The following is a 27325-nucleotide window of genomic DNA, read 5'->3' on the forward strand; positions in this document are numbered from 1 at the left end:
GCGTCTCGCTCTGTCTCCCAGGCTGGAGTGCAGTGGTGCGATCTCAGCTCACTGTAACCTCTGCCTCCCAGATTCAGGTTCAGGAGATTCTCCTGTCTCAGCTTCCCAAGTAGCTGGGACTACAGGCGCCCGCCACCATGCCTGGCTAATTTTTTGTATTTTTATTAGAGATGGGGTTTCACCGTGTTAGCCAGGATGGTCTCCATCTCCTGACTTCATGATCTGCCAGCCTTGGCTTCCCAAAGTGCTGGGATTACAGGTGTGAGCCACCGCACCTGGCCTGTGTACTTTTTATCCTATCCGTTTCCTCCCCAACAAGAAGATTGTTCTTGCAATCACACTCCTTTTTCTTTTTCTTTTTTTTTTTTTTTTTTTTTTTGTTATGAGACAGAGTCTTGCTCTGTCGCCCAGACTGGAGTGCAGTGATATAATCTCGGCTCACAGGAACCTCCACCTCCCAGGTTCAAGCAATTCTCCTGCCTCAGCCTCCCGAGTAACTGAGATTACAGGTGTCCACCAAGAGGCCCAGCTAATTTTTTTTTTTTTTGTATTTTTAGCAGAGATGGGGTTTCACCATGTTAGCCAGTCTGGTCTCGAACTCCTGACCTCAAGTGATCTGCCTGTCTCGGCCTCCCAAAGTGCTGAGATTACAGGCGTGAGCCACGGCGCCCTGTCCACATTCCTTTTTCACCAACTTTTCCTCTATTGAGTTATTTCCATCAACGTGTAAACTTATTATTTTTCTGATCTTAAAATGAAATACTCAAATTGTGATGAATGTAAAAGAAAAAAAGAGATAAAATTTTCTTTGACCCATTTCTCCTTATAGCTTATCTCATTCCTCTATATACCACTTTACAGCAACACTCCTGGAGTAGCCTTTACTTTCCCTCTCCAATTACTCTCCTCTCATTGTTACTTTCATGTCAGAGTGCTTTTTGCCTCCACCACTCCGCTGAACTGCTGTTGTTAGTAGTCCTAACAAAATCTATTTGCAAATGTTTGCCAAAGTCCAAGAGTGTAAACTTAAAGCTGCATGCTAAAATGTCAGCGTAAAGCAGGTACACACACAAGTATGCGTCACCGCCAACCTGTTCCTTTACCTGGCAAACCTTAGAAGGAGCACGTGAACAGTGTGCCAGCTTTCGGCTGTGGGCCAGCGGCTGGAACCCTCACCTGCATGTTGAGCTGCTTATCATGCAGGGCTCTCTGCAGCTCCAGCAGGCTCCCCTTGAGCCTTCTCAGCTTTCCAGCCAGCTGCTCGGCCTCATCCTTGGTGTGAGCTTTGCCCTCCAGCAGCAGGTTCTCATTGTGGACTGACAGTTCTGATAAAGCCACCACCTTCTGCTCTATTTCCACCAGCATATTCTGCAGCAACAGAAATAAGAATGAAACTCACACATCTCCCCAGCCTCTGCAAAGACTGTTTCCCACAGTGAAATACAGCCCTCTGGAGTCTTTTACCAAACGGACAGGCTTTCATGATTTTTTGTAGTTTTCCCACGGCCTTGACGAGTGAGTAGTCTGTAGGCTTTTTTTTATATTTTTTAATTTATTTTTATTTTTTTAGACAGAATCTCACTCTGTCGCCCAGGCTGGAGTTTAGTGGAGCGATCTTGACTCACTGCAAGCTCCGCCTCCCAGGTTCACGCCATTCTCCTGCCTCAGCCTCCCGAGTAGCTGGGACTACAGGCGCCCACCACTATGCCCGGCTACTGTTTTGTTTTTTAGTAGAGATGGGGTTTCACCGTGTTAGCTAGGATGGTCTCGATCTCCTGACCTCATGATCCGCCCACCTCGGCCTCCCAAAGTGCTGGGATTACAGGAGTGAGCCACTGCGCCTGGCCCTTTTTTGTTTTTGTTTTTTTTGAGGGAGGGTCTTGTTCTGTTGCCCAGGCTGGAGTGCATTGGCATGAACATGGCTCACTGCAGCCTCCATCTACTGGGTTCAAGGGATCCCCCTGCCTGAGCCTCCCATGTAGCTGGGATCACAGACATGTGCCACCACACCTGGCTAAATTTTTTATTTTTTCAACAGAAACAAGGTCTCACTTTGTTGCCTGGGCTGGTCTCAAACTCCTGGGCTCAAACAATGCTCCCACCTCAGCCTTCCAAAAGTGTTGGGATTACAGGTGTGAGCCACTGTGTCTGGTGACTTTTAATTGTCTGTTATGGTATTAGAGGGGTCCATAAAAAATTTGCCTGAGCCTCTTAATTTTTCTTTTTTTTTGAGACAAGTCTCCTCTAAAATGGAGACTAAATTAGAGAAAAAGAAAAATAGCCTTTCTTCTTCCTAGATAAGACTTAAAACAAAAAACAAAAAAGACTAAAAAAAAAACCAAAAAAAAAAGTTTTACTTTCCTCATAAATCATTGTTTTTATATTAATTCTGCACCCTTTGAAATGTACTTTCTTCTTTATATTAAATAAAGTAATTTCTTAATGAGAAAAGATACTTCATTTCCCTATACAAAATCAAAATTAAGAATATAAAGTCAGGCTGGGTGTGGTGGCTCTCACCTGTAATCCCAGCACTTTGGGAGGCCGAGGCAGGCAGATCTCTTGAGCTCAGGAGTTTGAGACCAGCCTGGGCAACATAGCGAAACCCCATCTCTCCAAAAAATACAAAAAAATAAGCCAGGCGTGGTGGCACGTGCCTGTACTCCCCGCACTTGCGGGGCTGAGGTGGGAGAATTGCTTGAACCCAGGAAGTCAAGGCTGCAGTGGGCTGAGGTTGCACCACTGCTCTCCAGCCTGGGTGACAAAGTGAGATCTTGTCTCAAAAAAAAAAAAAAAAAAAAAGAATATAACATCAAACCAAAAAACTAGAACTAAGTAGAAGAGTAATACTTTTATTAAAATAGGAATTAAAAGATGATTTCCTGAGGATTATTGTTAAGAAATTAACATAATTCTGTGCAGGGTTGATTTTACGATTAGGCACAGCAAGTACAGTGCTGAGGGTCTGTGATGCTTTTAGAGCCCCCAAAAAATGTTTGATTTTAATTTCTTTTAAAATCAAAAGAAAAAAACTGAATATAATAATATGGAATACATCACAACAAATCTATTCCGAATCATGTAAGTCTTTGTACCACAGCAATTGTAAAACTGAAAATATAATTTTTAGCACTTCCACGGGGGAAACAGCCTACAAAAATGAAGTGCCCAGACCCACAAAGGACATCACGTGGCTCCAATTCTGTGTAATAGTCACCGTTATAATTAGCGTGCAACTGGATTCATATTCGATTTTAATTGACAAGATTTTAGCTGGCTTAAATGCAAGATTTTAATTGAATCTAATTAAAATTTGAATTAATTTAATGTAGTAATTTAATATTAGATTTTTAAAAACTATTTTCTGGTGTGATTTAATATGTTTCCAGTTTCTTAAAGTAAGCTTGTCCAACCCACGGACCATGGGCCGCATGTGCCCCAGGACAGCCTTGAATGTGGCCAACACAAATTCAGAAACTTTCTTAAAATGTTATTTTTTTTGTAATTTTTTTTTAAGCTCATCATCTAGTGCTAGTGTATTTTATGTGTGGACCAAGACAATTCTTCTTCTTCCAATGTGGCCCAGGGAAGCCAAAAGATTGAACACCCCTGTCTTAAAGTATGGTCAAAACACTATTTTAATACTTTGGAAAAGTATTGAAATACATTATCTGGTTTATGGACTTTATGTGTTACAATAAAAACAGATATCTTCACAAGAGAGAGGTGGCAGTATGATAAAACATAACTTTGAAATGTTAGTTTGGGTGGTAACTTCAAGTGCCAAATGCAATGGGCTAATAGATGTTTCTTCTCAAAAAATAAACATTAGAAAGAAGATATAAAGAGCAGAAAAACTTGCATATGGCTAATTAATCTCTATCATCATGGCAAAGAATAACAGTGCTTTGGATACACATAGATAAGTTTCCTAAAGCATTAAAAAATCCAAATAATAATGATCAATATTATGAATCTCAAATCACAAATAAGAATAGCCAAAATGGTGTACCGTAAATTAAGAAAAAAGTTAGTGTGCACTAAGTAATGATTTTCACATATTTCCTCTGAGTCCAAAAAAAAGGAATATAAAGTTGTATATATTGATACTTAACCCTGAAGACTAGATAGGGTTTTCTAGATATTTCCTAGTTAATAAAATGAAAAAGCTTTTAAGGTATACTTCACCCATGTGCGAAGTCAAATATGAAGATCATCATTGAAGTTTGATGACAAGCATATGGGACTTCATTATCTATTCTTTATACTTATATGCATTTTTGAAAAATTCCATAATAAAGAGGTAAGAAAATAGCATTAGAATAAAGACTTTAATGCAATTACTCCTCACAGTAATTCCTAGAGCCCTAACATGGGTGGAAAACACATTCACTGCTCCAAAAGACAGCCTTCCCATCTTCAGTCTCCCTGTTTGCCTAAAACTGACACTTGGAAAAGTTTTCCGAATAATATATCAGGATTAGAACCAAAATTGCAACAGAGCACCTAGAGATACTTCCTGTTGTGTTTATTTCCAGTCTGACTCACTGCTACTGATTCTCCCCATTGGCTTTGTATTCCTTAATAAGTAGTAAATATAGATACTATGGTATTTTGGTTATCTACAGTTTTTAAACATGACCTTTAGGAAGCCGGAGACACTGTGGTCAATGTTTTTCAAAAAGTGAGTCCAAGTTTGGATTTCATTTAAGCTTTTATAATGTATTACTTTTCTATTCTTTAAATATATAAAGTCTATGGGTTGGGAAAAATCATATATCCACACCAAGCCTTTTTATAGTATGTTTTCTGTAGTTTAAAAAAATGTGCTTCATGATGTTGACACATTCCTTTGAGACCATTTTGGTACCTGGCAGTCCACAAGCTGGGCCTCCATGTCCATGGGCTCCTTGGGTGGACTCAGTGCAGTGTCCAGAGTGGCCTTGGTACTCAAGAGCCAGCTGTCCAGCTCATCGGCTTCACAGCGATACCTCTGCAGGGCCTGTTCCTGCCTTTGTTCCTCCAGCTGATCATTCAACTTCTCCTGTTGAATTCAGTAAAAGGTAACATAGATCACGCTAAGGTAAAATCTTGAGAATTTAACACAGTAAAGCAATGGTTCCAGGCCCTGGCTGTACATAAGAATCACTGGTAAAACTTTTAAAAATTTCCTTTGCTTAGGCCACATCCCAGAACAACAATCAGAATTTCTAGGGGTGAGTCTCAAAATTGGTATTTTAAAAAAGACTCCCTAGTGATTTTAATGTGTACCTAGAGTTGACCAAGGTATTCTCACATAACATACCTATAGGACCAGGCAGTAATAGAAATGATGGAAATCAGCCAAGGATTAGAACAAAACAATGGCATAAAGCAGTTGGTAAATGGCAGTAGACACCGGACCTCTATTTCTGGGAAGAGTAGGGAGTGATGGAGACTGTGGCAAACTGAAAAACATGCGGCCTGCCTAAAACAGCAGCCACATACAGTTTCAGGCAATTGATCCCTGTGGGAAGGGGTGGCCCAGTGTTAACTTTCATCTCCAGTAAAGGCAGAAATCCAAATTTCTAGGTTAGCTCTCTGAGTTTTTCAATGATTGCAAATAATTCATGTTGAAAAAAAAAATCCAGGTCAATCGCTTCATTTTGAAACCCCCACAAGTTTTTCATAGAGTTACTGGGGACAATATAAATGAATTAAAAGTTAACTTTTAAAATACTCTAAATATTTTAAAAATTATTTTATGAATAATTCATTATCTTAAAATTAATTTTATTAAACCATTTAAAATAGAAATTAAGAAGTAGGGCAGACACATCGGCTTTAAATTTCTCTAATACAAGAAGTATTAGGTTGGTGCAGAAGTAATTGTGATTTTTGCCGTTACTTTTGCACAAATCTAATATATGAATATATTATTTGACTAATCATATAATAGGTAAAACTAGAGAGAGACTACACACCCAGCAACAGGGTCATGGTTAATTGCATTATGGTGTAATTAGCAGCTAAATAAAATAATATTCAGTTCATATAATAAGAAATGTATTGAGAATCCATTATGTGCCAGAGAAGCTGCTAAGAGATACAAGATGATAGATACTATAAAGGTCTTTAGGGAGCCTCCAGTCTAACCAAACTATAGGAGCAACAATATGAGTAGCCTAGAAGCTTAGGGCCAAGAATTTACGAGAGAACAAATAAAAAAGGAAGATAGCTGATTTTTAACACAGATATTACTGCTGCCCAAATTTGTCTCTATATTAAATAATATTTAAATTAAGTAACATGGGAACCAGAATAGCAAGAGTATTTTCATGAATTACTATGTCTGAATTGGCTAACAGTGACTAAGTAGGATTTATTCTTTATAGTGTTAGTAATATCATCCATCAAATGCTGTCGTGTAAACATAGCAAACCATTATGCAAATCCTCTACAATTATTCTTCACAAGGCTCATGTCTACCAAGAATTTGCTTTCCACATTCTCAATATTTCACGCCTGAAATGAGTCAGAAAGGAGTCAAAGGACATATTCATGGCTACACACTGACTGTACTCTATTCGGGAGACTGTTTTGTTTTTTTTTTTTTTTGTTTGTTTGTTTGTTTGCTTTTTTGAGACAGAGTCTCGCTCTGTTGCCCAGGCTGGAGTGCAGTGGTGCAATCTTGGCTCACCACAACCTCTGCCTCCCGGGCTCAAGTGATTCTCCTGCCTCAGCCTCCCAAGTAGCTGGGACTACAGGCACACGCCACCATGTCTGGCTCATTTTTGTATTTTTAGTAGAGACAGGGTTTCACTATGTTAGCCAGGCTGGTTTCAAACTCCTGACCTCGTGATTCACCTGCCTCAGCCTCCCAAAGTGCTGGGATTACAGGTGTGAACCACCCCTCCCGGCCATGGAGACCATTCTTGAAACACAATCCCAGCTTAGGAGAGGGAAGCAATGAAAATGTAAATATGTAAGTAACCCACATACTTGGTAACACAACATTAAAAGTTAACTCAGAAGTGAGGAGGCCACTTTAGAGTTATTGGTTACCTCCAAAAGCTGCCGTTTCCCCGAGGCTTTCATCCTGATGGTGGACATTCGCTCGGCTAAGACAGTGAGCGTGGACTGCAAGGCCAGCTGCTCCGCGGGGTCGGCCTCACAAGACTCGGATACCAGCTCCTCTGCGAGAGAGGACTGGAGCTCATTGATTTCATCCTGGAGCATGAGAATCTCATCCATCAATGCCTGGAGGAAAGACTGTGGAATCACACTCATGTATTCATTTCTTCACTGAGGGATCATTAGCACCAGCTGAGTCTCACATCCATTGGGATTAGCGGAAGAGATTTCACCTGGGAATCATTAATCAATCAACAAATAGGGGCCTACTCACCTACGTTTCTAAGTGAAAGGCCAGGACTTTTCTGATTTTATGTATGTATCACTAACCAAAGTGAGTTTGAACAACTTAATTAATCTTTCTAGTTTTCAATAGGATCATCTGTAATACAAGGATCACGTGTAATACCAACTTATTTTTTATTTTTTAGAGACAGAGTCTCACTCTGTCACTCAGGCTGGAGTGCAGTGGTATGATCACAGCTCACTGTAATCTTGAACTCCTGGGCTCAAGCAGCCCTCCTGCTTGAAGCTGGGACTACATGTGTGTGCTACCACACCTGGTAATTTTTTTTTTTTTTTTTTTTTTTTTACTTTTTGTAAAGACAGGATCATGCTATGTTGCCCAGGCTGGTCTCAAACTCCTGGCCTCAGGGAATCCTCCAGCCTGGATCACAGGCATGAGCCACCACATTTCTCAATCATTTCTAAGAGTCTCCAATACAACGTTGAAAATAAAATGTATTACTTTCTTCCTCAACATGATTTTCCCACATTAATCTATTGCTTTCCCCAAATCTGAAACAGCATTGAACTCTAGTCCAAAACTCACATCGTTTCTCACAGGATGGGAGAAACCTGTAACCTATTTCTATGTCGTCACACTACTCATTTTTCTCATTTACCAAACTCTAAAAAATAAGGGTCTCTCCCGGGTGATGTCTTCCATTCCCAAGACTTCAAATGCTTTCTAATCCTGAGCACTTCCAAAGGTACACCCCTAACCCAGACACCTGCCCTAAGTTTCAGGCTGTGTGTTCAACTTACCTAGTTCACGGGTGACTGCATAGTGTTAAGTCTAATTCTGCTTCCCCACCTGTCTTCCACCACCTCTCATTATGGCTCAAGCTGGAGACTTGGGAGTCAGTCTTCACACCTTCCTCTCCTTCACTCACCAGATCCAATCCATCACCCAGTCCAATGGCTTTTATCTCAAAAATATATCTTGTATATCTGAATATCCCCACTGCCCCCACCTGAAGCCAAAGTCAACTTCCTCTCTCGACTGAGTTGCTATATAATGGTCTACTGATGAGTCTATCTGCTTACACTCTTGTTGCTCCAGTCCAGTCTATATAAAGCAATTACAGCAACCTTTTGAAAATATCAATTAGGTCCTCTCACTCCCCTGCTTTGAAATATGTACTGGATTCTTGCTGTGAAATAAATCAAACTTGTTACTACACTCGTGTAGTCTCACTTTTCCTGCCTCGTGTGCCACACTCCCTTCTTGCTCACCATAATCCAGCCTTCTTCAGCCACTCCAGGGCCCCACTTCAGTCACTTCCTGGCTTCAGAGCCTTTGAACATGCTGTTCCCTCAACGCGGAAAACTCTTCCCGCTCTGTGTGAGATGGCTCTATTCATCCTTTGCTCTTAGGTTAATTGTCATATCTTCAGAGAGGCCTTTCATGACCACCCAATCCTAAGAAAATCTCCATCATTCTCTCTCATAGCACCCTGTTTTCCTGTCTATCATAATTATACTTGATTTTATTTCTCTTTTTTGGAGTATTTTATGACTTGCTCTTTAGATGGAATCTTCACAGGAGAAATTGTTATTTAGGATTTCAATGAAGTTGGAAAAACAGGCTCTATCACCAGAGCAGCAACTATGATTTCCAGTAAAGTAACATAGGCTTTATATTTGCCAGCATTTCATAGTTTCCAATGTGCCCTTATTTGCATAATTCCTATCTTTTCCACAGGACTGGAGGCTTCACTGTAAGTGCAGTGCTTCCTCAGAGTGGGCTCTCACAATGTTAAACAGCAAAAACCCCTTATCTTTTCCTAATATCAAATATCATCATGACAATTAATTTTTAAATAAACTATTAACATTATATACATCTAGAAAAGTGAACAGATTATAAGCACACCAACTATATATATCCATGCTGCTGCTACCCAGATCAAGAAATGGAACATTTCCAGGATTCTATAAGCTCTTTCGACCTCCTCCTTCTTGCTACTGCTGTCCTCAAAAATCACCACTGTGTTAACTTGTAAATATCAGAGGACTCTGGCCCTTATTTGAGTTTTATAGAAATGGAATCATACATGATGCACTGCTCTGTGTCTGGCTCCTTTCATGATTGTGAGAGTCGTTCATTTTGTTGCACGGAGAAAGAGTTAACCCATTTTTATCATTATACCATATTCCACTGTCACCTGGTTGTGAATTGTTTTCACTTTAAGTTTTTCTAGTGGGTTTAATAGTGGAATCTCACTGTAATTTTAATTTCCATTTCCCCGATGACTAATGAGATTGAGTGTCTTTTGCGACTGCCTGCTAAAAATCTTTTGCACATTTTCCACTAGAGTTGTTCCTTTTCTTATTGATGTATGGAGTTGTTTGTATATTCTGGATAGGAGTGCCTGTGTTTCTTTTGGTTCTGCATATAGCAAATAATCTACTCCCACTTTGAGGCATGGTTTTCCCTTAACAGGAAAAGACTTCCTTAATAATATCTGTTGATGGAAAGAAGTTCTTAATTTTATCATGGTCTAATAGAATCAATATTTTCCTTTATTGTTAGGGCTTTTGATGTACTATATAGGAAATCTTTTGCCTAATCCAAGGTCATAAATAGAATACATTCTCATAGGTTATCTTCTGTAAGAATGCTACTCAAAGTGTGGTCCACGGAATAATAACAGTCTGCACAATGTTTGTTACTGGCTTATGATGAGATAAACACATTGAGAGCAAGTGCTAAGAAACTTTTATAGTAATTTGACAGTTATGACATCCAAGCAGCATTTGATTTAATTTTACTAAAGTATCCGTCTGTGATGGATTAGAATGTTTTTTAAAAAGATCATTCACCATAGATTATTTTAAAGTCTTATTTTCAAACTTTTTTTTTGGTAATAACTTCACATTTAGATCTACAAACCACACCAACTTAATTTTCATGTCCAGTGTAGAAAGAGGTGAAAATTCTTTTTTTTCGCCCATTGTTTTGCAGTGTAATCTTTGCCACAAGTCAAGTGTCTGTATAAATGTGATTCTGCTCTGGGCTCGAATTCTGTTCCATCAACCCATTTGGCTGTTTGTGCAAATACCACACAATCTTAATTATTGTAGCTTTATAAATCTCCCTATCTGGTAGGATATATCTTTCAACTTTATTAATCTTTTTCAAGACTGTCCTGGTTATTCTTTACTTCTGGCATTTTTAATATATATTTTCCCACACATTTGCAGCATACTTTATTATTATTATTACTATTTTTGAGACAGAGTCTCACCCTGTTGCTCATGCTGGAGTCAGTGGTGAGATCTTGGCTCACTGCAACCTCTGCCTCCCGGGTTCAAGTGATTCTCCTGCCTCAGCCTCCAGAGTAGCTGGGATTATAGGCATGCACCACCACACCCAGCTAATTTTTGTATTTTTCGTAGAGATGTGGTTTCACCATGTTGGCCAGGCTGGTCTCGAATTCCTAAGCTCAAGTGATCTGCCCGCTTCAGCCTCCCAAAGTGCTGGGATTACAGGCATGAGCCACCGCACCCAGCCTGTAGTATACTTTAGAATTAGCTTGTCAACCTCCACCAAAAAACTTGCTGCAATTTTTAAAACATGATTGCAATGAATTTACAGACTGATATTGTTTATTATATATGCAAAGTATTTTTTATACATTCAAAGTATTACACATTCAAAAACTTCCATTCAGTAAATTATTTTCCATTATTTCATAATAATGTTTTGTGCCTGAATGCTAAAAGTATAAAATCTATATTTGGTTTGATTTTAAATGCTCCTCCATAATTAGATGGATCTTATTATGTCTTTGTTTTTTTTTTTACACTGATCCTTCTGTACAAGCAAGAAGAGCCTCCTAACAATTTCACACTGTGTTCATTCTCATCCTCTCTTCTGTGCCTTTCCACACACATTTACATTTATAGTGCCTCCTACCCACTCCTGTTGCCATTCCAAATTTTCAAACTCTGTCTCCTCAAAGTCCTTGTTAGATCTCATTTAACCTACTTTCCACTAACTGTAGCCCACAAGCAGATTTCTGTTTTCTGTTTGATGTGTTGGTAACTCTCACCAGCACTACCTCATTAAATCTCATTGGCTTTGACCAACCAGGTGCGCACTGAAGGTATCAGCTGCCATTTAAAACTCACAATGTTCTTAAATAGCTCGCGGAATGTTCTGCAGTCAGTAATAAAGGAATTAGGAAAATCCGGAACTGTTCACTTAAATCTTTTTTTAATTTTTTTGGGAGACAGTCTCGCTCTGTCGCCCAGGCTGGAGTGCAGCAGCACGATCTCAGCTCACTGCAACCTCCGCCCCCTGAGTTCAAGCAATTCTCCTGCCTTAGCCTCTCAAGTAGCTGGGACTACAGGCTGCACCACCACGCCCAGCTAATTTTTGTATTTTCAGTAGAGACAAGGTTTCACCATGTTGGCCAGGCTGGTCTTGAACTCCTGACCTCAAGTGATCCACCTGCCTTGGCCTCCCAAAGTGCTGGGATTACAGGTGTGAGCCACTGTGCCCAGCCTCACTTAAATCTTGTTAGAAGCAGTCCTCTCCACTCATGCTTGAGTTTACTCTTAAAGATGAGTGGACATTTTTGGAAGGTAGCTAGAGTTTTTAACTTCAAGATCTAGCAGCCAGGCTCAGGGGGCGTGAGATTTTCTTTTGGGGTCATAAAAATGTTTTGGAACCAGAGAGAGACAGTGGTTGTACAACATTGTGAATGTACTAATACCACTAAATTGTACAATTTAAAATGGTTAATTTTATGCTATGTGAATTTCACCTCAATTAAAAAATATTAGCCATCAAATATGTCTTCAGTCCCATAACTCTGAGTATAAGAGCTGGTGGCCAGCAGCTACCCGACAATATATGATTCAAGATAAGGAGAAAGAGATGAAATGCATGCTTTTGGGTTTCTGATTTGTAATTGCAAACTTGGCATGTGTATGACACTTACATAGCTTAGAGAAGTTCCATGAGCTTCTCTAACATAAAAACTCTTTAATAGTAAGGGTGAAAAGAAACACGGACCTTATGTTATGTGACCTTCAGAACTGTCTACATGAACACAAGGTTTTTTTTGTTTGTTTGTTTTGGGGGGATGGAAGCTTGCTCTGTCACCTAGCTGCCATCTCTGCTCACTGTAACCTCCACCTTCCAGGTTCAAGCAATTCTGCTGTCTCAGCCTCCTGAGTAGCTGGGACTACAGGTGTGCACCACCATGCCCAGCTAATTTTTGTAGTTTTAGTAGAGATGGGCTTTCAGCATGTTGGCCAGGCTGAAATGTTTCCTGTTTTATTTATTTATTTATTTATTTATTTTTTGAGACGGAGTCTCGCTCTGTCGCTCAGGCTGGAGTGCGGTGGCGCAATCTCGGTTCACTGCAAGTTCCGCCTCCCAGGTTCACGTCATTCTCCTGCCTCAGCCTCCCAAGTAGCTGGGACTACAAGCGCCCACCACCATGCCTGGCTAATTTTTTGTATTTTTAGTAGAGACGGGGTTTCACCATGTTAGCCAGGATGGTCGCGATCTCCTGACCTCGTGATCCGCCCGCCTTGGCCTCCCAAAGTGCTGGGATTACAGGCGTGAGCTACCGCGCCCAGCCTTTTTTGTTGTTGTTGTTGTTGTTGTTTTTGTTTGTTTGTTTTGTTTTTAAGGCTACAGTACCTGGTATTCCTGGGCAGTCTCCCATCCAAGTACTAACCAGGCCCAACCCTGCTTAACTTCCAAGATCAGATGAGAGACCACAGTTCTTCTCACATTCTATTTTAGTTGTTACATATATGAAAAAACAAAACAAAACAAAATAACCACAGAGCTCTGTGCGCTATATATCACTGAGCTTTGCATGGCAACACATGTCCCTAAAGCATCAGATGCCCATGATAATAAGGTCGCAATGACAGAGGACTTAACAGTCATTACAGCAGCCACAAGTCAGCTCATGAACTGCATTCAAACCTTAAAATGAAATCTGTAAGACAGCCAGGCATGGTGGCTCACACCTGTAATCCCAGCACTTTGGGAGGCCGAGGTAAGTGGATCACCTGAGGTCAGGAGTTCGAGACCAGCCTGGCCAACATGGTGAAACCTCATCTCTACTAAAAATACAAAAATTAGTCCAGCGTGGTGGCAAGCACCTGTAATTCCAGCTACTCGGGAGGCTGAGGCAGGAGAATCACTTGAACCTGGGAGGCGGAGGTTGCAGTGAGCCAAGCCAAGATCACGTCACTACATTCCAGCCTGGGCAACAGAGTGAGACTCTGTCTCAAAAAAAAGAAATCTATAAGACAATTTAGAGAGGATAACCAGAGAGGCACAGCATTCCACACAAATTCAGTAGTTTAGACAAGTGTTTAAAGGAAAAGTGTAGGAATTAGGTTACCTCCTTAAAAAAACATGAATACTTCCAAGAGAGTGTTGGGAAAGAAATAAAAACTAAAGTATTTCTATTAATTTTTAGGAAATATAAAAAACCATACTGGACTTCCTCACACCCATTCAGTTGAAATTTAGAAATAGTAATTCTATAACAGTGCTTGAAATTTTTAAAGTACCATTCCTGAAGCTAAGAACAAATTTAGATACTGTGATACCACCAGCTTTTCATGTAGGCAGCTGTGTTCCAGAACTTGTAGAACTTTTGGCACAGACAGCAAAAGGTAGCAAAAATAGCTCAGATGAAATATGTGATGATACATGAAATTATATACTAAATTCTACATTATTGCTATTTTCTTTCCCTCTCATTATGTTCTAATTATATTAATATGATATATTAATATATACAATTATATTAATATAATATATTAATATATACAATTATATTAATATAATATATTAATATATACAATTTTATTAATATATTAATATAACATTAATATATTTTCTCTCTTAATAAACCATTAAGCCCCAATGACTGGTAATCTTCACTAAATTAGCTGTACCTCCTTCTGCTGTGATGGCTAGTACGACTACTACCAACTTAGAAAGGGAAAAAAAGTCATGTGGTTGGCCTTAATGACAAGAAAAGTCACAGATTCACTTCTAATTTATAATTCTCAGAATTAATGTGCAATTTTGAGTTGTCTCCATTAAATCCCTTGAACAGAATCATCATTTTGCTCCACATTCAGTTTATGTGTGTTTCCATCCTAATGCCTGAGCAACAGGGTGGTGGTGCTGATTGGAAGCTAACTTGCATTCTCATGTACGAACTCTGGAAGGGCAGAGCAGGCCACCAGCATCCCGTTTTCATGCAGCTCCTAACTATTGTGGGAGCCAGTGATGGGTCTTTGGCAATTGTGGGCAGCCTCCTGGGCCACAAGAATGGGGGCTTGAACAAAGGTGGAGATGTCCTGAAGCTGGAGAGAGGGTCAAACTACTTAAACTTTCTGCAACATCGTCATCTGATAATCTGAGTGAGTGACTCTCAAATGCACTCTAATCCAGCCCTTGCATAATTTACACTATATTCCTTCTGAATGCTTAAAGAACGGGGCCTCTTACAGAACAGCCATCGAGGTTGGCCTGAGGAGCACGAACTCAACCTGAAGGAAGCTCTCTGGCTCCTTCCAGTACAGTGAAGCAGAGGTGCAGGGAACAGCCGGACAGACAGAACCGCAGGAGCAAGGAAGACCTAGGAGCCACAGGGAGCACACTGGAGCAACAGGGACACCCCTTCAGATGACAAAGAGGTGGCCGCTGGCAACAGAAAACTGAAGTAGCAGCTAAAGAGAACTGGGAGACACTGAGGCCCCTTTAGAAAGCAGAGGGGTTTGGGAGACTAGCAGTCTAGTGATAAAATGGGGGAAGCTCAGAAGTAAATGGCATTGGAATAGTCCCCCAAGCCCCTGACCGTCCTCCTGATTGGTCTGGTCTTGGATAACAAGGGTTAATTCTCATTTCGTGCTTTCATAGCATCCTCTGCAAATGTGGCTAAGGGTGGGTGACTGTGGGATAGCAGAAAGACCTACAGAAGGTAGTTTTTTTACCAAAATAAGGCCTAAAAATGGACGCTATGCACTTCGATCTCTATCTTCAGAAGTCACAAGAGTGTAAACAACCTGAAACCACTATTTCTCAATATGCTGTCTCTAGATGAAATGTTCTCATTTTTATCTTATACTGAAAGATATATACTGCAAAAGAATGCAACTTTATCTGACTACACATATGAACAAGCAGTCTATTCCAAGGTTATCCTGCTTCCAAAACTAGAAAGATGTAAAGTAGAAGAAAGACAAAGTACAACGTTTCACTCCTAAAGCTGTTAAGTTACCCTGTTTTGATAAACATGCTTACCATGCCATGCTTTCATAGCTCTTAATTAACATCTAAAAATATCTTTCTTTCCTCCTGCCTTCTGAAGGATTGTCACATGCTCCTGGGTTCTTGTCCCAGCCAGGCAGCATTTTCCTACATCACGGTGATGAATATGTAGGAGAATGTGTGCCTCAGTATCCTTAGACCCCAGTTATACAAAATAAATATAATTCTAACAGCGTACCTCATTAGACTGCTAAAGTATTAACCAGATTTTAATTTCTGAACATTTCTTAGCATGCGTTTTAAATTGACACATTTTTAACATTTTCTTTCTGCATTAGATTAATGTAATGATCTCTGTTTTTCATGTAAAGCTAATATTTTGCCTAGTTTAACCTTTTAAAAAATGATTTAAGTCAGGGACAATCACAAGATGAGACTTAGAACTTACGAAGTCTGAGATGTATTTTCTGAAGTGATAATGGAGGGGCACCCCCTGGCTAAGTTTCTTAAAACAACAATATCCAGAAAAGGTAGATTTGGAGTATATTTTATTCTTACAACAATGGCTCACAACAAAATCAAAATAACCTGGCAACTCTAAGGAAACACATTTTGTGTAATCAAAGTTAAAAAGCAACATAAATGCATGTAGCTTTCTTTAATTAGATTCAAGGTCTGACTGTCTCTCTCTCTCTCCCTCTCTCTCTTTTTCTCAGATCCCTCCCTGAATCCGCAGTAGAAATGACCACCATTAGGACCCTTGTTTACTCTGGAAGAACTGATAAGGTTAAAACATTTTTAAAAAGTCACCTGGCTGTCTCAAACACATGCCTGACAGGCCAACCAGTCACAAGAGTGCCTTATTCAATCAAGCAGGAAACTGAAGTCATGGCTATTTGTACCTGATGTTCAGCCATCTGGCTTTCTGGACTCCTGCCAGGCTCTGGGCTCTCACTGAGTTTCAGCTCAATGGCCTCCATCTTCGTAGAGATGGACTGGAGGGAGTCCTGGTACTTCTGCTGGCGTTCCAAAGCTTCATAGAGTGTGCGCTGCTTCTCACTGATCTACACCAGAAAAGGGATATTACCAAATGCTTCCCAGCCCCTTATCTTTCAGATTACAACATTTCTTTCTTCAGTGCTTTACCTCTGTGGCCCAACATAGGGTACTCAACTGTGGACTGGATGTGTAAACTCTCTGCATGTATTTCATAAGACAATCGCTAAGGTTACTGGTGTCTGGTGGGCATAAACTAGTCCACCTTGAAGACTTACCACATTCTTTAAGGTTTCCCAAGAACGCTGCAAATCACCCAGTTTGGCAGTAGCGGATGGCTCCAATCCCGGTTCATAGAACTCCTGGGATGCGGATGTGCTGGGGTGAATTTTTGCAGCATCTGTCTGCAACCTCTCAGCAGACAAGGCTTGGTAATATGCAATGTCCTGTGAGTGCAAAGCACAGTACTGTATTACAAAGTCTAGATTAATATGCTCTGGGTACTGTTGGTCATGTCAAGGAAAGGTTTCAGATCTACACCTTTCATGGGGCACTACAAACTAGTAAATTAGTAAACTCTTGTGACAAGAAAAATGTAAAGACTGTATCAAAGCACACTGTAATTGTTTCAGAATTTTGGTTTATATATATCAAAAAACAACTTTACCAATATTTCAAGTTGCCAAAACTCAATCTTATTCTATGTTTGTTAAATGGAAATACAAAGGATTTAAGCAGTACACATGTATTTAAAGGTTGATTAGAATAGCAAAAAAAGAGAATCTTAATGATCTAGTTCCTAAAATGTTGTCGAATGTATTCATTAAAGTTTTAAATAATTTAAAAACTACTTGACTTAAATAAAATTAAATCTACAGATGCAGCCAGATCTTCACCATCTGTGGGTTCATCATTTGCTGAATTAATTTAAATATTTTGATATTAAATAAGAAAAATGTAATGGGGAAGTTACCACTACTCTAAGAAACAAATAATATAAAGGTTTTCTATGCATTTCTCAAAGTATACACACAAAAAAAACAAAGTGAATGATGAAATGTCCCCAACATTTATTGATGATATTGGAACATGGAGACTGGTTCCTCTTTATTCCTAACCCTGTCACTGTCTTGAGTGGATTACTCTTCATGTCCTTAATAGGTTTAGATCCATTGATCCTCACTCACTCCCACCCCACTTCAGTCCTCCACACCCTTGTATGCTGTCATCGCTCAGCTGGACTTGTAGTTATGTCTAAAGTTACTTAAACCCCTTTCTTGCCAAGACTCTTGTTTCTCTTGCTCTTTTAACCTTTACTTCATCCACTTGGAAAACCGCAAACATGACTCAATCCAGAGTCATATATGCATGTGTGTGTGTTACTGACACACACACACACACACACACACAAACACGCACACACACACATACACATGCAATCCAAGATGTCAAGGAGATACTGCAACTTCTCAAATTTTCAAAAGTCTATGTATATTCACACTCACCCTTATCTTATGCTTTCCAGTTTCACTGCTTAAACCTGACTCTCCCACAGACTCTGAGAATCCCATAAACTGCTTTTTCAAGGATCTTGGTCTATTAACATCCTCTCTGGCTTTGTTGACTTTCTCTCTTCCATCCAAAAACACCTGCACGCACTGTTTCTTTTATTTGTTTTCTTGAAGGATATCACATTTTCTAAAAACTCCACAGTTCACAATGTGACGGATCGTCACACGTGAATGCACTTGCACACACAGGCTCCATCCTAATTTCTTTGTTTCCTCCCTTTCATTTCATAATCCAACTTCTGAAACGGTGATTTTCATGGGACTTTCTCACCCTCGATCCACTTCTAAATTCCAGTTTGGACTTTGATCCTGATGACTGCAGAGCTTGCTCTCACCAGCTCCTTCTCTTTGACAAAAAATGATGAATTTTCATCCCTTCCCTTGCCAGACCTCTAGCATTCAATAGCACTGACAAACCCTTTCTGGAAGCACTTTCTAAAAAATCTCTCTGTTCTCCTCCCAGCTTTCTAGTCATTCACTCTTTCTCTTTTATAGTTTGTTTTCCACTCACTCGCCAATATTGGTGAATTGATAAGCTCCAGACTCACATATCCAGATGTTCATGCATATCCTGTAGGCTCTTCAAAGTCAACATTTCCAAAAGGAACCAATTTAGGAAAAAACAATGAAGTATTATCCATCTTGCAATAAATGGAATGTCTTCTCACCTAAGCTATAAACTTGGGATTTATTCCTGATTTCTCCTCCCCCTTAACATCCACTGCTTATGGGAGGATGGAGTGCTAACGATGCATATCCTGGCCACAGCCTTGGTTCAAGTTCTCATTACAGTAACAGCTTCCTAACTCAAAGGTTGCAAACTGGCAGCCTGTGGGCTGCCTCTGACCTGCACACATTTAGTGTGGCTTATACAATGTTTTAAATTGTTTAAAATCTCTCTTCATGAAGATAGAGAGATTTCATTAAAATTCACATTCGTAGCTTGTTTTGCAAACCACAAGGTATGGTAACACTGGGCCCTGTGTCTTTGTTAAAGTAATGCTAACAGAGGAGACATTGCTTCATTTATGTGGAGCAGGAGCTGTCCAGGCCTCTGTAGTCCCTCCTGGCCTGTTTCTCTCATTTTATCACCAGGGTGGACCAAGCATGAGACTGTGTAACTTCTGTTTCTAACAGCTCCCCTGGCTCTGAATTGGCACACTTCTATTCTCCTGTCCACATTGATCCAGAAGTATCAGTTCTGTACACAGCTTCTCATTAAATTCCCTCAGTGGTTAAATATTAGCTTCTGGAGGAAGCTGAAATTCCTTCCTGTGGCATTCAGGACCTCCATGATGTGGTTCCCATATCCCTCTCAGTCTCATTTCCCCCTCTCCTCCTCCTCCAATGTTTCTCCAATTACACTGAAACTATTTGCAGTTGCCTGGATGGGCCATTTTTCTTCCCGCCTCCACAGCTTCCAACAGGTGGTTTCTTCTGCCTGAAAATCTTCATCTCACACGACCCAACTGCACTCCAACTGCCTAACTGTGCTCCTCCCTTAAAACTAAAGGGGGCCATCCTTGACGTCTGCCTGACTCCAGCCAGTTTAGGTGCTTTCTCTAGGCCCTCCCACAACACTGTACTGCCCTCGGCCACACTACCTGCCACCTTCTCTTGTAAGCATTTGCCTGTCCTCACACACACTGTAAGCTCCCTAAGGGCTGTCTGGGTCACTGCTTTTCGTCTTCATCCTGAGCACGTTGTGGAGTGTTTGGCAAATAACAGGCAGGCCTATATGTTCATAATAAATCATGCTTGTAAATGCACTTATATAAATTCTATTATTTTATATACATGTAAAGTAATACTATTACTGCCCACAAGGAAAAGCAGGAATGCCTTTAAATGGTGTAAACATTTTACATTAGATACTCTATTATAAATACAGAAGGCTCCCAAAAGAGCTAGAATAAAATAAATTTATTGCAAATAATTTTTTTCTGGCACTCACTATCTCTGTGTGTGTGTGTGTGTGTGTGTGCGCGCACATGGCTCATGCCTACAGATACGAATGACAACTCCTGGTTTCTTTAAAGGATTTGAAAATATGTCACCTTTTATAGATGAATAATTTCTATTTATTTGAGGTACATACATAAATTCAATTAAAATAAATCACTCAGTACTATAAATAACTACTAAAGTCAATACTTGATGTAGTGAGGAGTCACTGTTAAAAATACGTTTCTCATTGCTTATGTGCCTAAGTTATAAGACTTATGAGTAGATTCCTAAGGAAATAAATTTGGACAACTGTAGCTACTATTTGATCAGTATTTTCTAGTTTAAAAAGCACTTTCACGATTAATGTCACATTTCATTTTCACAATGCTGTGAATTAAGTAGTATTGCTTCTCACTTACAAATGAAGGTATCAAGGGACTTCCCAGGTGCACTCAGCTTAGAGGAGAAAGAGCTGCAACTCAGTGTGAGCTTTTAACTTGAAGGCCAACGATTTTCCCATTACACTCTTGCTCCCTCTTTTCAAATGTATTCCTCTCTCAACTCTTCTGCAGAGTCTAAGCCTTGGCTTGCTTCTAAGGGGAATCAAGAAGCCTGCAGCAAAATCTAGGAATGCCTCGGTATTTCTACCTTCAAGTAAGCTAAACTGTTATTACATTTTAGCTAATAGCTACTGTCAGAGACAGAATACACTGTGAGTGGGACCAGGTAGTTATATAACGGAGATCTACTTGCAGGAACAGCAGGCACAAAACCTTTTTTTTTTTTTTTAACAACTGTGATTTTATAAAGCAGTTCTATTTGGCTGCTCCCTGAAACAGCTGTACACATTCTGTGCACAAAATTCAGGGTTTTTAATCTGAAAACTGAAACTTAAGGGGGTCCTCCTCAGTTTCAAGAGACAATTTTATAAATCCAGTGCATCACCGGTCATGGTGTCATATTTTTTCATTGTCTTCTAACTGACATTACTATACAAAAATAACATGTGGCCGTAATGATGGGGTTGATTTGTTTGATGAACACCAAGCATAATACATTTCCTTTTTAACAGCTCCCTCAGAGTAAAGCTGTGTGTCTTAATCTAAGTAAAGGCATTTTCCCCTACTTTGCAGCATCACATGTAAGTATTTTAGATTAACAATGCAATTTAATTGATGTTTTCCTGTGACTAGGGGAGAGGGGAAGAATTAAAACAAAGCCTAATCTCACTGAGTTTTAGGACCTGATGAAGCTTTGTGGTTAATGTCAAGAAATAATAATAGAAATATTTGCATGTTTCATCATTTTTAGGGCACTTTCATGTATACTTTGACACTTTACAAGAAGTAGCATGGAGATTTACAGTTTTAGAAAAGGTATATTCTTTCCACAAAGTCTCAAATAAGTATTTATTATTCAGTTTGAAAAATTTGAGAACCTAAACCATATTAAATAGAATAATTTTTTCTATATAATAATCAGCTGACTATAGCTTAATTTCTGTAATAACATCTGTAACCATAGGGAAGGACAAATCATCAAAGAATGAGTAATACATATTTTAAAATGAGAATTTGAAGAACACTTTCCCAAATTCCCCACGGCTCCCTGAACTTCTCCTTTTATGTTGCTGTTTTTAGTTTCCTCTGATCACATTGTTATTATCTGTCCCATGTCTGCCTTTCTCTCTAGACTGTCAGGGCCTTGCAGGTAGGGCCATGCTGACTCCTTCTCAGCTGCATCCTCAGGAAGCAACACAAGGTTTCACGCTGAGCAGGTGTCAGAATGTACTTGACAAATGGATGAGTTGATAATTTCCCTAGAGCTATCCTGATTTTTACCAAGAGAACAGTGTAAGTGCATTAACTAAAGGTTTCATCACCTTGATGTTCCTTTTTTTTTTTAATGAGGGGGGATTCTCTTTATCACAGAAATCCTATGACAGTCTGAATGCTTCTGCTTTAAAATAAAAGTAATATAATTGAATTATAATACAGGTTATAAAACATTTGCTCCGTTTAATGCTTCTCCCTTAATAATACATATCAACTTCTTTGAAAAAACATAATTTCATAGGATAGTTTACATTTTTTAGTTGTCTTCACTAAAAAATAAAGTATTACTTAACATGCATTAAAAGTCTTTGGTTACTTTAAAGGCATCTTTTTGATTTCTATCTAACATTTGACATAAAAGCTTTTTGACATTTAATTTAGTATTATCTACATTTAATACATGGTAAAAGGCTTCTTATAACTAAATGGTTATTTTATTTTCCCCATTTTATAGAAAATAAAATTTAAGATTATTGAAAGATAAGTTAAACACTCAAATCTAGTAGGCATTCTAGTATAAATATGGCAGACATTCCTTACATTGGTACACAAGTTGCAAATAAAGAAGAAGTCTGACATAATAAATAGAAGTTTCTTGTCTTCAAAATCTGAGCTGGTAAATGCCAGCACTATTTTCAATGCATGTTATAAAGCCATCGAATCACGTTATTTTACAATGGTGACACACATCTTTTATTTTCTGTTGGATGCAGAACCCCATTCCAGATGATTGCTGGAAACTAAGGCCATAATGTCTTAAAACAGAGCCTTCTGGGCTATCATTCCCATGACCTAATTTTTGTTCATCCCATTTTCTGTAGCCCAGGAGAGGAGATGACATACTGAGACACATGACAATCATAGTTTGTGCAACTATAACACCTAATAGTGTGTCCCTGGAACCAAATGCAACAGAGTCTGAGATTCATACCCACGATCTAATGGAAAGAGAGAATGGAGTCCTGCATCTGCCCAGAGATTATTGCTAGAGGAATGCCAAGTGGGAGGTACCTGGTTAACAGAAGCATCTGTATTAGCCACAGGTGAAGGGGAGCGACAGGCAGGTGGAGAGGAAATCTCACTGTTGGTTCCCTCCTCCCCAGACTCCTCAGTGACCGGTGACAGCAAAGTGTGACAGCGACCTGCAGTCATCTGCCACGTAAAATGTAGCCCAAAGGACATGAAAATCAATTAGCTATGTTAACATAAGTCCTGTTCAGGCACAGGCCAAAACAGAGTTAATTATAAAACGAAGGTTAAAATTACTAGGACCCAAATTCACATATTAATCCTGTGTTAGTATTTAAAAGTTCTGTCTTCAAGAGAATATGATGCTAGTAATCATTTGTAAAACAATCAGGGATGGGGGTGCATATGACATTGAAGTTTTGTTGTTGATTAAATACTTCATTATTTTCCTTTCTTTGGAGAGTTTGTGGCTTTATAAATAACTGGAAAAATCACGAATCATACAAATGAGAAAAGGTCTGTGAAATAAAGCTTGGTCTTTCGTGGACATCTCAAGTTCCAAATATGGTAGCGAGATAAATGCACCCAAAGTACTGTATTGCCAAATGGGCTCAGGTATGGTTACTCATTACCTGAGGCACAGCACATATGAGGGAAAATACACAGCACTGGGAAACATTATAGTCACCAAAATACTCCATGCATTTTAGATGGCAAGTGTATAGGAAAATAGTGGTGCAGAATAGAAAATAACAAAGTTGATTTATTTTAATCCAAAGCCAAGCTTTAGACGGTCTGTTTTCATATTTTTCTAACAATAGCTGTTCTTCTAAATTGTATTACACATTTATACAGTAGAGTACATGCACATATGTAGTTAGCTAGTTAGCGTGGAAAACACAACTAAATATATATGCCATGAATTTCCCATCCCCCAGACAACTAAACCACTGTGCAAGTAAATTATTGTTTAAAGCTCAGAGCCTGTCAGTATTATTGCGAAATTATAAACAAATACAGGGTAGACCTCCGACATGTTAAGTAATTCAGCTGTCTCGAGCACATAGTTTCATTTTAACTGTCATTGTTTACAGTGTCAAAGATTGGCCCGGCCCAACGGTAGTCAAAGAGAGTTAAGGAAACTGTTCCTCCCTCTGAATCTGCAAGATCGAAGGCTGGTCCCCGAAATCAGCCACGGAGAGGGAACATGGAGCCACTCACCAGGCTCCAGTCAAAGAGCAAAGCCGCGGGGACCCACTGGATCCTTACCATGACCACAGAGGGGTGGGCCGAAGGCGTGGGGAGGAGCTCCCCATCCAGGTCCTCTGTCCCTTCCGCCAGCCCCTCGACCTCGGTCACCGTCAGCAGCATGGTGGCGTGCTTGGCTTTCATCGTCAGCATCTTGCACTTGGAATTCAAAGAAGCGATCTGCTCCTGGTAGCCCTTAATTTTCTGCGCTAGCTCCTGAGGAAACATTTCCCCCACCGGGGTGTCAGAGCAGCATCAAAAGGAAACAGAAGTAGTAGCGTTCATCTTCCTGCAGGGCGGGCCAATGAGCGCGCAGAGCCGCGCGGGCCCGGGAGGCAGGATGTGGAGGCGGCGAGTCCTCCTGCATCTCGCTACCGAGCCAGACCGCAGGCTGCGCGGCGCGGCGCAGGCACAGCCAAAGTGCCCGAGCCCGCGTCCCCGCGTCGGTACAAAAGGAGAAATGAGGGGATGAGGCCGAATGAGTGGTTTCTAATCGCGAGAGGCCCCATATGGAATCATGAACTTCCGCAGCATTAGGAACTGACAACTTTCTTAAAAAGCAGAAAGCATCTGAAATTTACCAGATGGTTCATGCCATGGAAATTAGGTCATGTGATGGCTAAAACCACACCAAAAAAAATGCAAGGCTCAGCTCTTACCCTACTGAGTACATTCAACAGAGATGACAGTCATTTATTTTACATAGGGTCACATAGTCAATAGCCTGTCTGTTCCTATGTCTCTAAGAATTTTTTTTAGATAGGCTAGATATTGCATATGGAAATCCTAATTTTTAATGCAGATTGACCCCCGAAAAAAATTTTGTATATTCATCAAATTTTCTCTTGCTCACTTCATCATGTCTCAAATGTTGCTGAGGCTTTAACTAGAACTTTAAACTTGAAGTGCAATTCGGATTTAGTGTCTTTTAATTTCATTTGCTTTTGAAAAAATAATTGTTTTTTTGTTTTTGTTTTTGAGCAGACAAGAATGAAAAAATATATTATGAGAGATAGAGGTTTTAAATATTTTATTAAGAGCTTATTGGAAATATATTCCGGATAGCACATAACCCTTAAAAAGGTAACTATAGATTCATTTTAGGAGTATGGTAATTCTAAAATATTAAAGTTTTACTTTCTTGCTTAAATATTTTAAGTATCAAATATTAAAATTATACTTTATTGCATCTTTAAAAAATGAAAATACATATTTCAAAACATGATTCCTGAAAGTACAAAACTATTTAAATTCTTTTTTTTTTTTAATTTGGCTTCTTTGTTTCAGAGGCTGTCATTTATTGTGCGCATAGAACACATTTTGTGGCCCGGGTGCAGTGGCTCATGCCTGTAATCCTAGCACTTTGTGAGGCTGAGACAAGGGCATCACTTGAGATCAGGAGTTCAAGACCAGCCTGGCCAACATGGTGAAACCCTGTCTCTACTAAAAATACAAAAATTAGCCAGAAATTGCTTGAACCCGGGAGATGGAGGTTGCAGTGAGCCAAGATTGTGCCACTGTACTCCAGCCTGGGCAACAGAGTGAGACTCTGTCTCAAAAAAAAAAAAAAAAAAAAGAACACATTTTGTGACAAAAATATTAAATTGTAATGTCTTTAAAATAATTGTGTACATACATACACATACATTCATATATATACACACACATATACACATGCACACACACATATGTACACATAGTCATCCCTCAGTAACTGAGGGGCATTGGTTCTAGGAACCCTCTTAGATACAAAATTCACAGATATTCCAGTTTCTGATGTAAAATGGCATAGTATTTGCATATAACCTATGCACATCTTCCCAAATACTTTAAATCATCTCTAGATTACTAATAATACCTAATACAATGTAGATGTTATGCATTATAAATAGGTGTTATACTGTACAATTTAGGGAATAATGACAAGAAAAGAAGATCAACATGCAGAGATGCAACCATCCTTTTTGCTCCTCAAATATTTTCCATCCATGCTTGGTTGAATTCATGGATGCAGAACCTATGGATATGGAGGGCTGACTGTATGCAAAACACACGTGTGCACATGCACACACACACACACACATTTTGTTATTATTGTTGTTTTGTTTGTTTCTTCCTGCCCAACTGAAGCCGAGTGGAGCGAAAAACAGTCCAGCAGAACTCAGCCAGCAGGCAGTCTTCTTGACTCCTAATAGTATAGGAATTTTTAAAACAAGGATTTAAAAAGTAGAAATCATTGCTTCTTTACCTCTGGGGATGCAGTTAATTAAACCTAATAGGATTTTTAAAAACAGTGATTGAATAGCTATTTACTATATCTCGTCTAGTGGCTAGCACGTGGGTACTCAATAAATGACATTTACTGTAACTAGTTAATACTAGAAAAGAGCTCTAGCAGATTACTGGACTCCTTGAATTTCAAGTCACCAAGCTTTCGCACAATGGTTTCCCATTATACAAAAATTTAAGGAATCTTTTTTATTTTATTTTATTTTATTTTTGAGATGGAGTCTCACTCTGTCACCCAGGCTGGAGTGCAGTGGTGCAATCTTGGCTCACTGCAACCTCCATATCCTGGGTTCAAGCCATTCTCTTGCCTCAGCCTCCCAAGTAGCTGGAATTATAGGCATGCGCCACCATGCCCAGCTAATTTTTGTATTTTTAGTAGAGACATGTTGGCCAAGCTGGTCTCGAACTCCTGATCTCAAGTGATTTGCCTGCCTTGGCCTCCCAAAGTGCTGAGATTACAGGTGTGAGCCACCGTGCCCGGCAATTTGAGGAATCTTTATGAAGTAGACAGAGTTAGTATTAGGCCTTCCACCCTTTGTAATCACATGGCTGGGCACAGCTCCCTGCTACAGTATCCTGCAAAGATGTGCCCACACTGACAGCAAGTGACCATTTCTTAAGCTGCAATTCTCAACCTTATTGTGTACAAAACTCATTTGGATTGTTTCTTTAAAAAATGCAACTCTGGTCACCACTTCCAAAGGTTCTGATTTACCAGGTGTATGAGAGTCTGCACTTCATAATTAGCCCATGTGACTCCAATGCACGTGACTTCCACTGAGAAATAGTACTCTACAACTTGCTTCTGT

At 39.6% G+C, this 27325-nt stretch overlaps 1 protein-coding gene across 23 annotated transcripts in view; it reads right to left on the bottom strand.

The window, feature by feature from the left end:
* Positions 1–27325, bottom strand: part of SYNE1 (spectrin repeat containing nuclear envelope protein 1) — a 522579-nt gene that overhangs the window by 159269 nt on the left and 335985 nt on the right. For 15 of the 23 annotated variants that reach the window (XM_055390873.2, XM_055390870.2, XM_055390871.2 and 12 more), the window contains 7 exons: positions 24249–24443; positions 23022–23162; positions 16936–17103; positions 16564–16725; positions 7045–7251; positions 4871–5044; positions 1177–1368 (listed from right to left, as the gene is read on the bottom strand). In XM_055390873.2, the coding sequence (XP_055246848.1) occupies positions 1177–1368; positions 4871–5044; positions 7045–7251; positions 16564–16725; positions 16936–17103; positions 23022–23162; positions 24249–24443 (1239 nt within the window). The remainder of the gene's footprint in view (positions 1–1176; positions 1369–4870; positions 5045–7044; positions 7252–16563; positions 16726–16935; positions 17104–23021; positions 23163–24248; positions 24444–27325) is intronic. The other 8 variants (XM_019029254.4, XM_055390874.2, XM_019029253.4 and 5 more) reach the window with 3 other exon arrangements.

The sequence above is a fragment of the Gorilla gorilla genome, chromosome 5 (assembly GCF_029281585.2).
Source record: "Gorilla gorilla gorilla isolate KB3781 chromosome 5, NHGRI_mGorGor1-v2.1_pri, whole genome shotgun sequence".
Taxonomy (NCBI): Eukaryota; Metazoa; Chordata; class Mammalia; order Primates; family Hominidae; genus Gorilla; species Gorilla gorilla.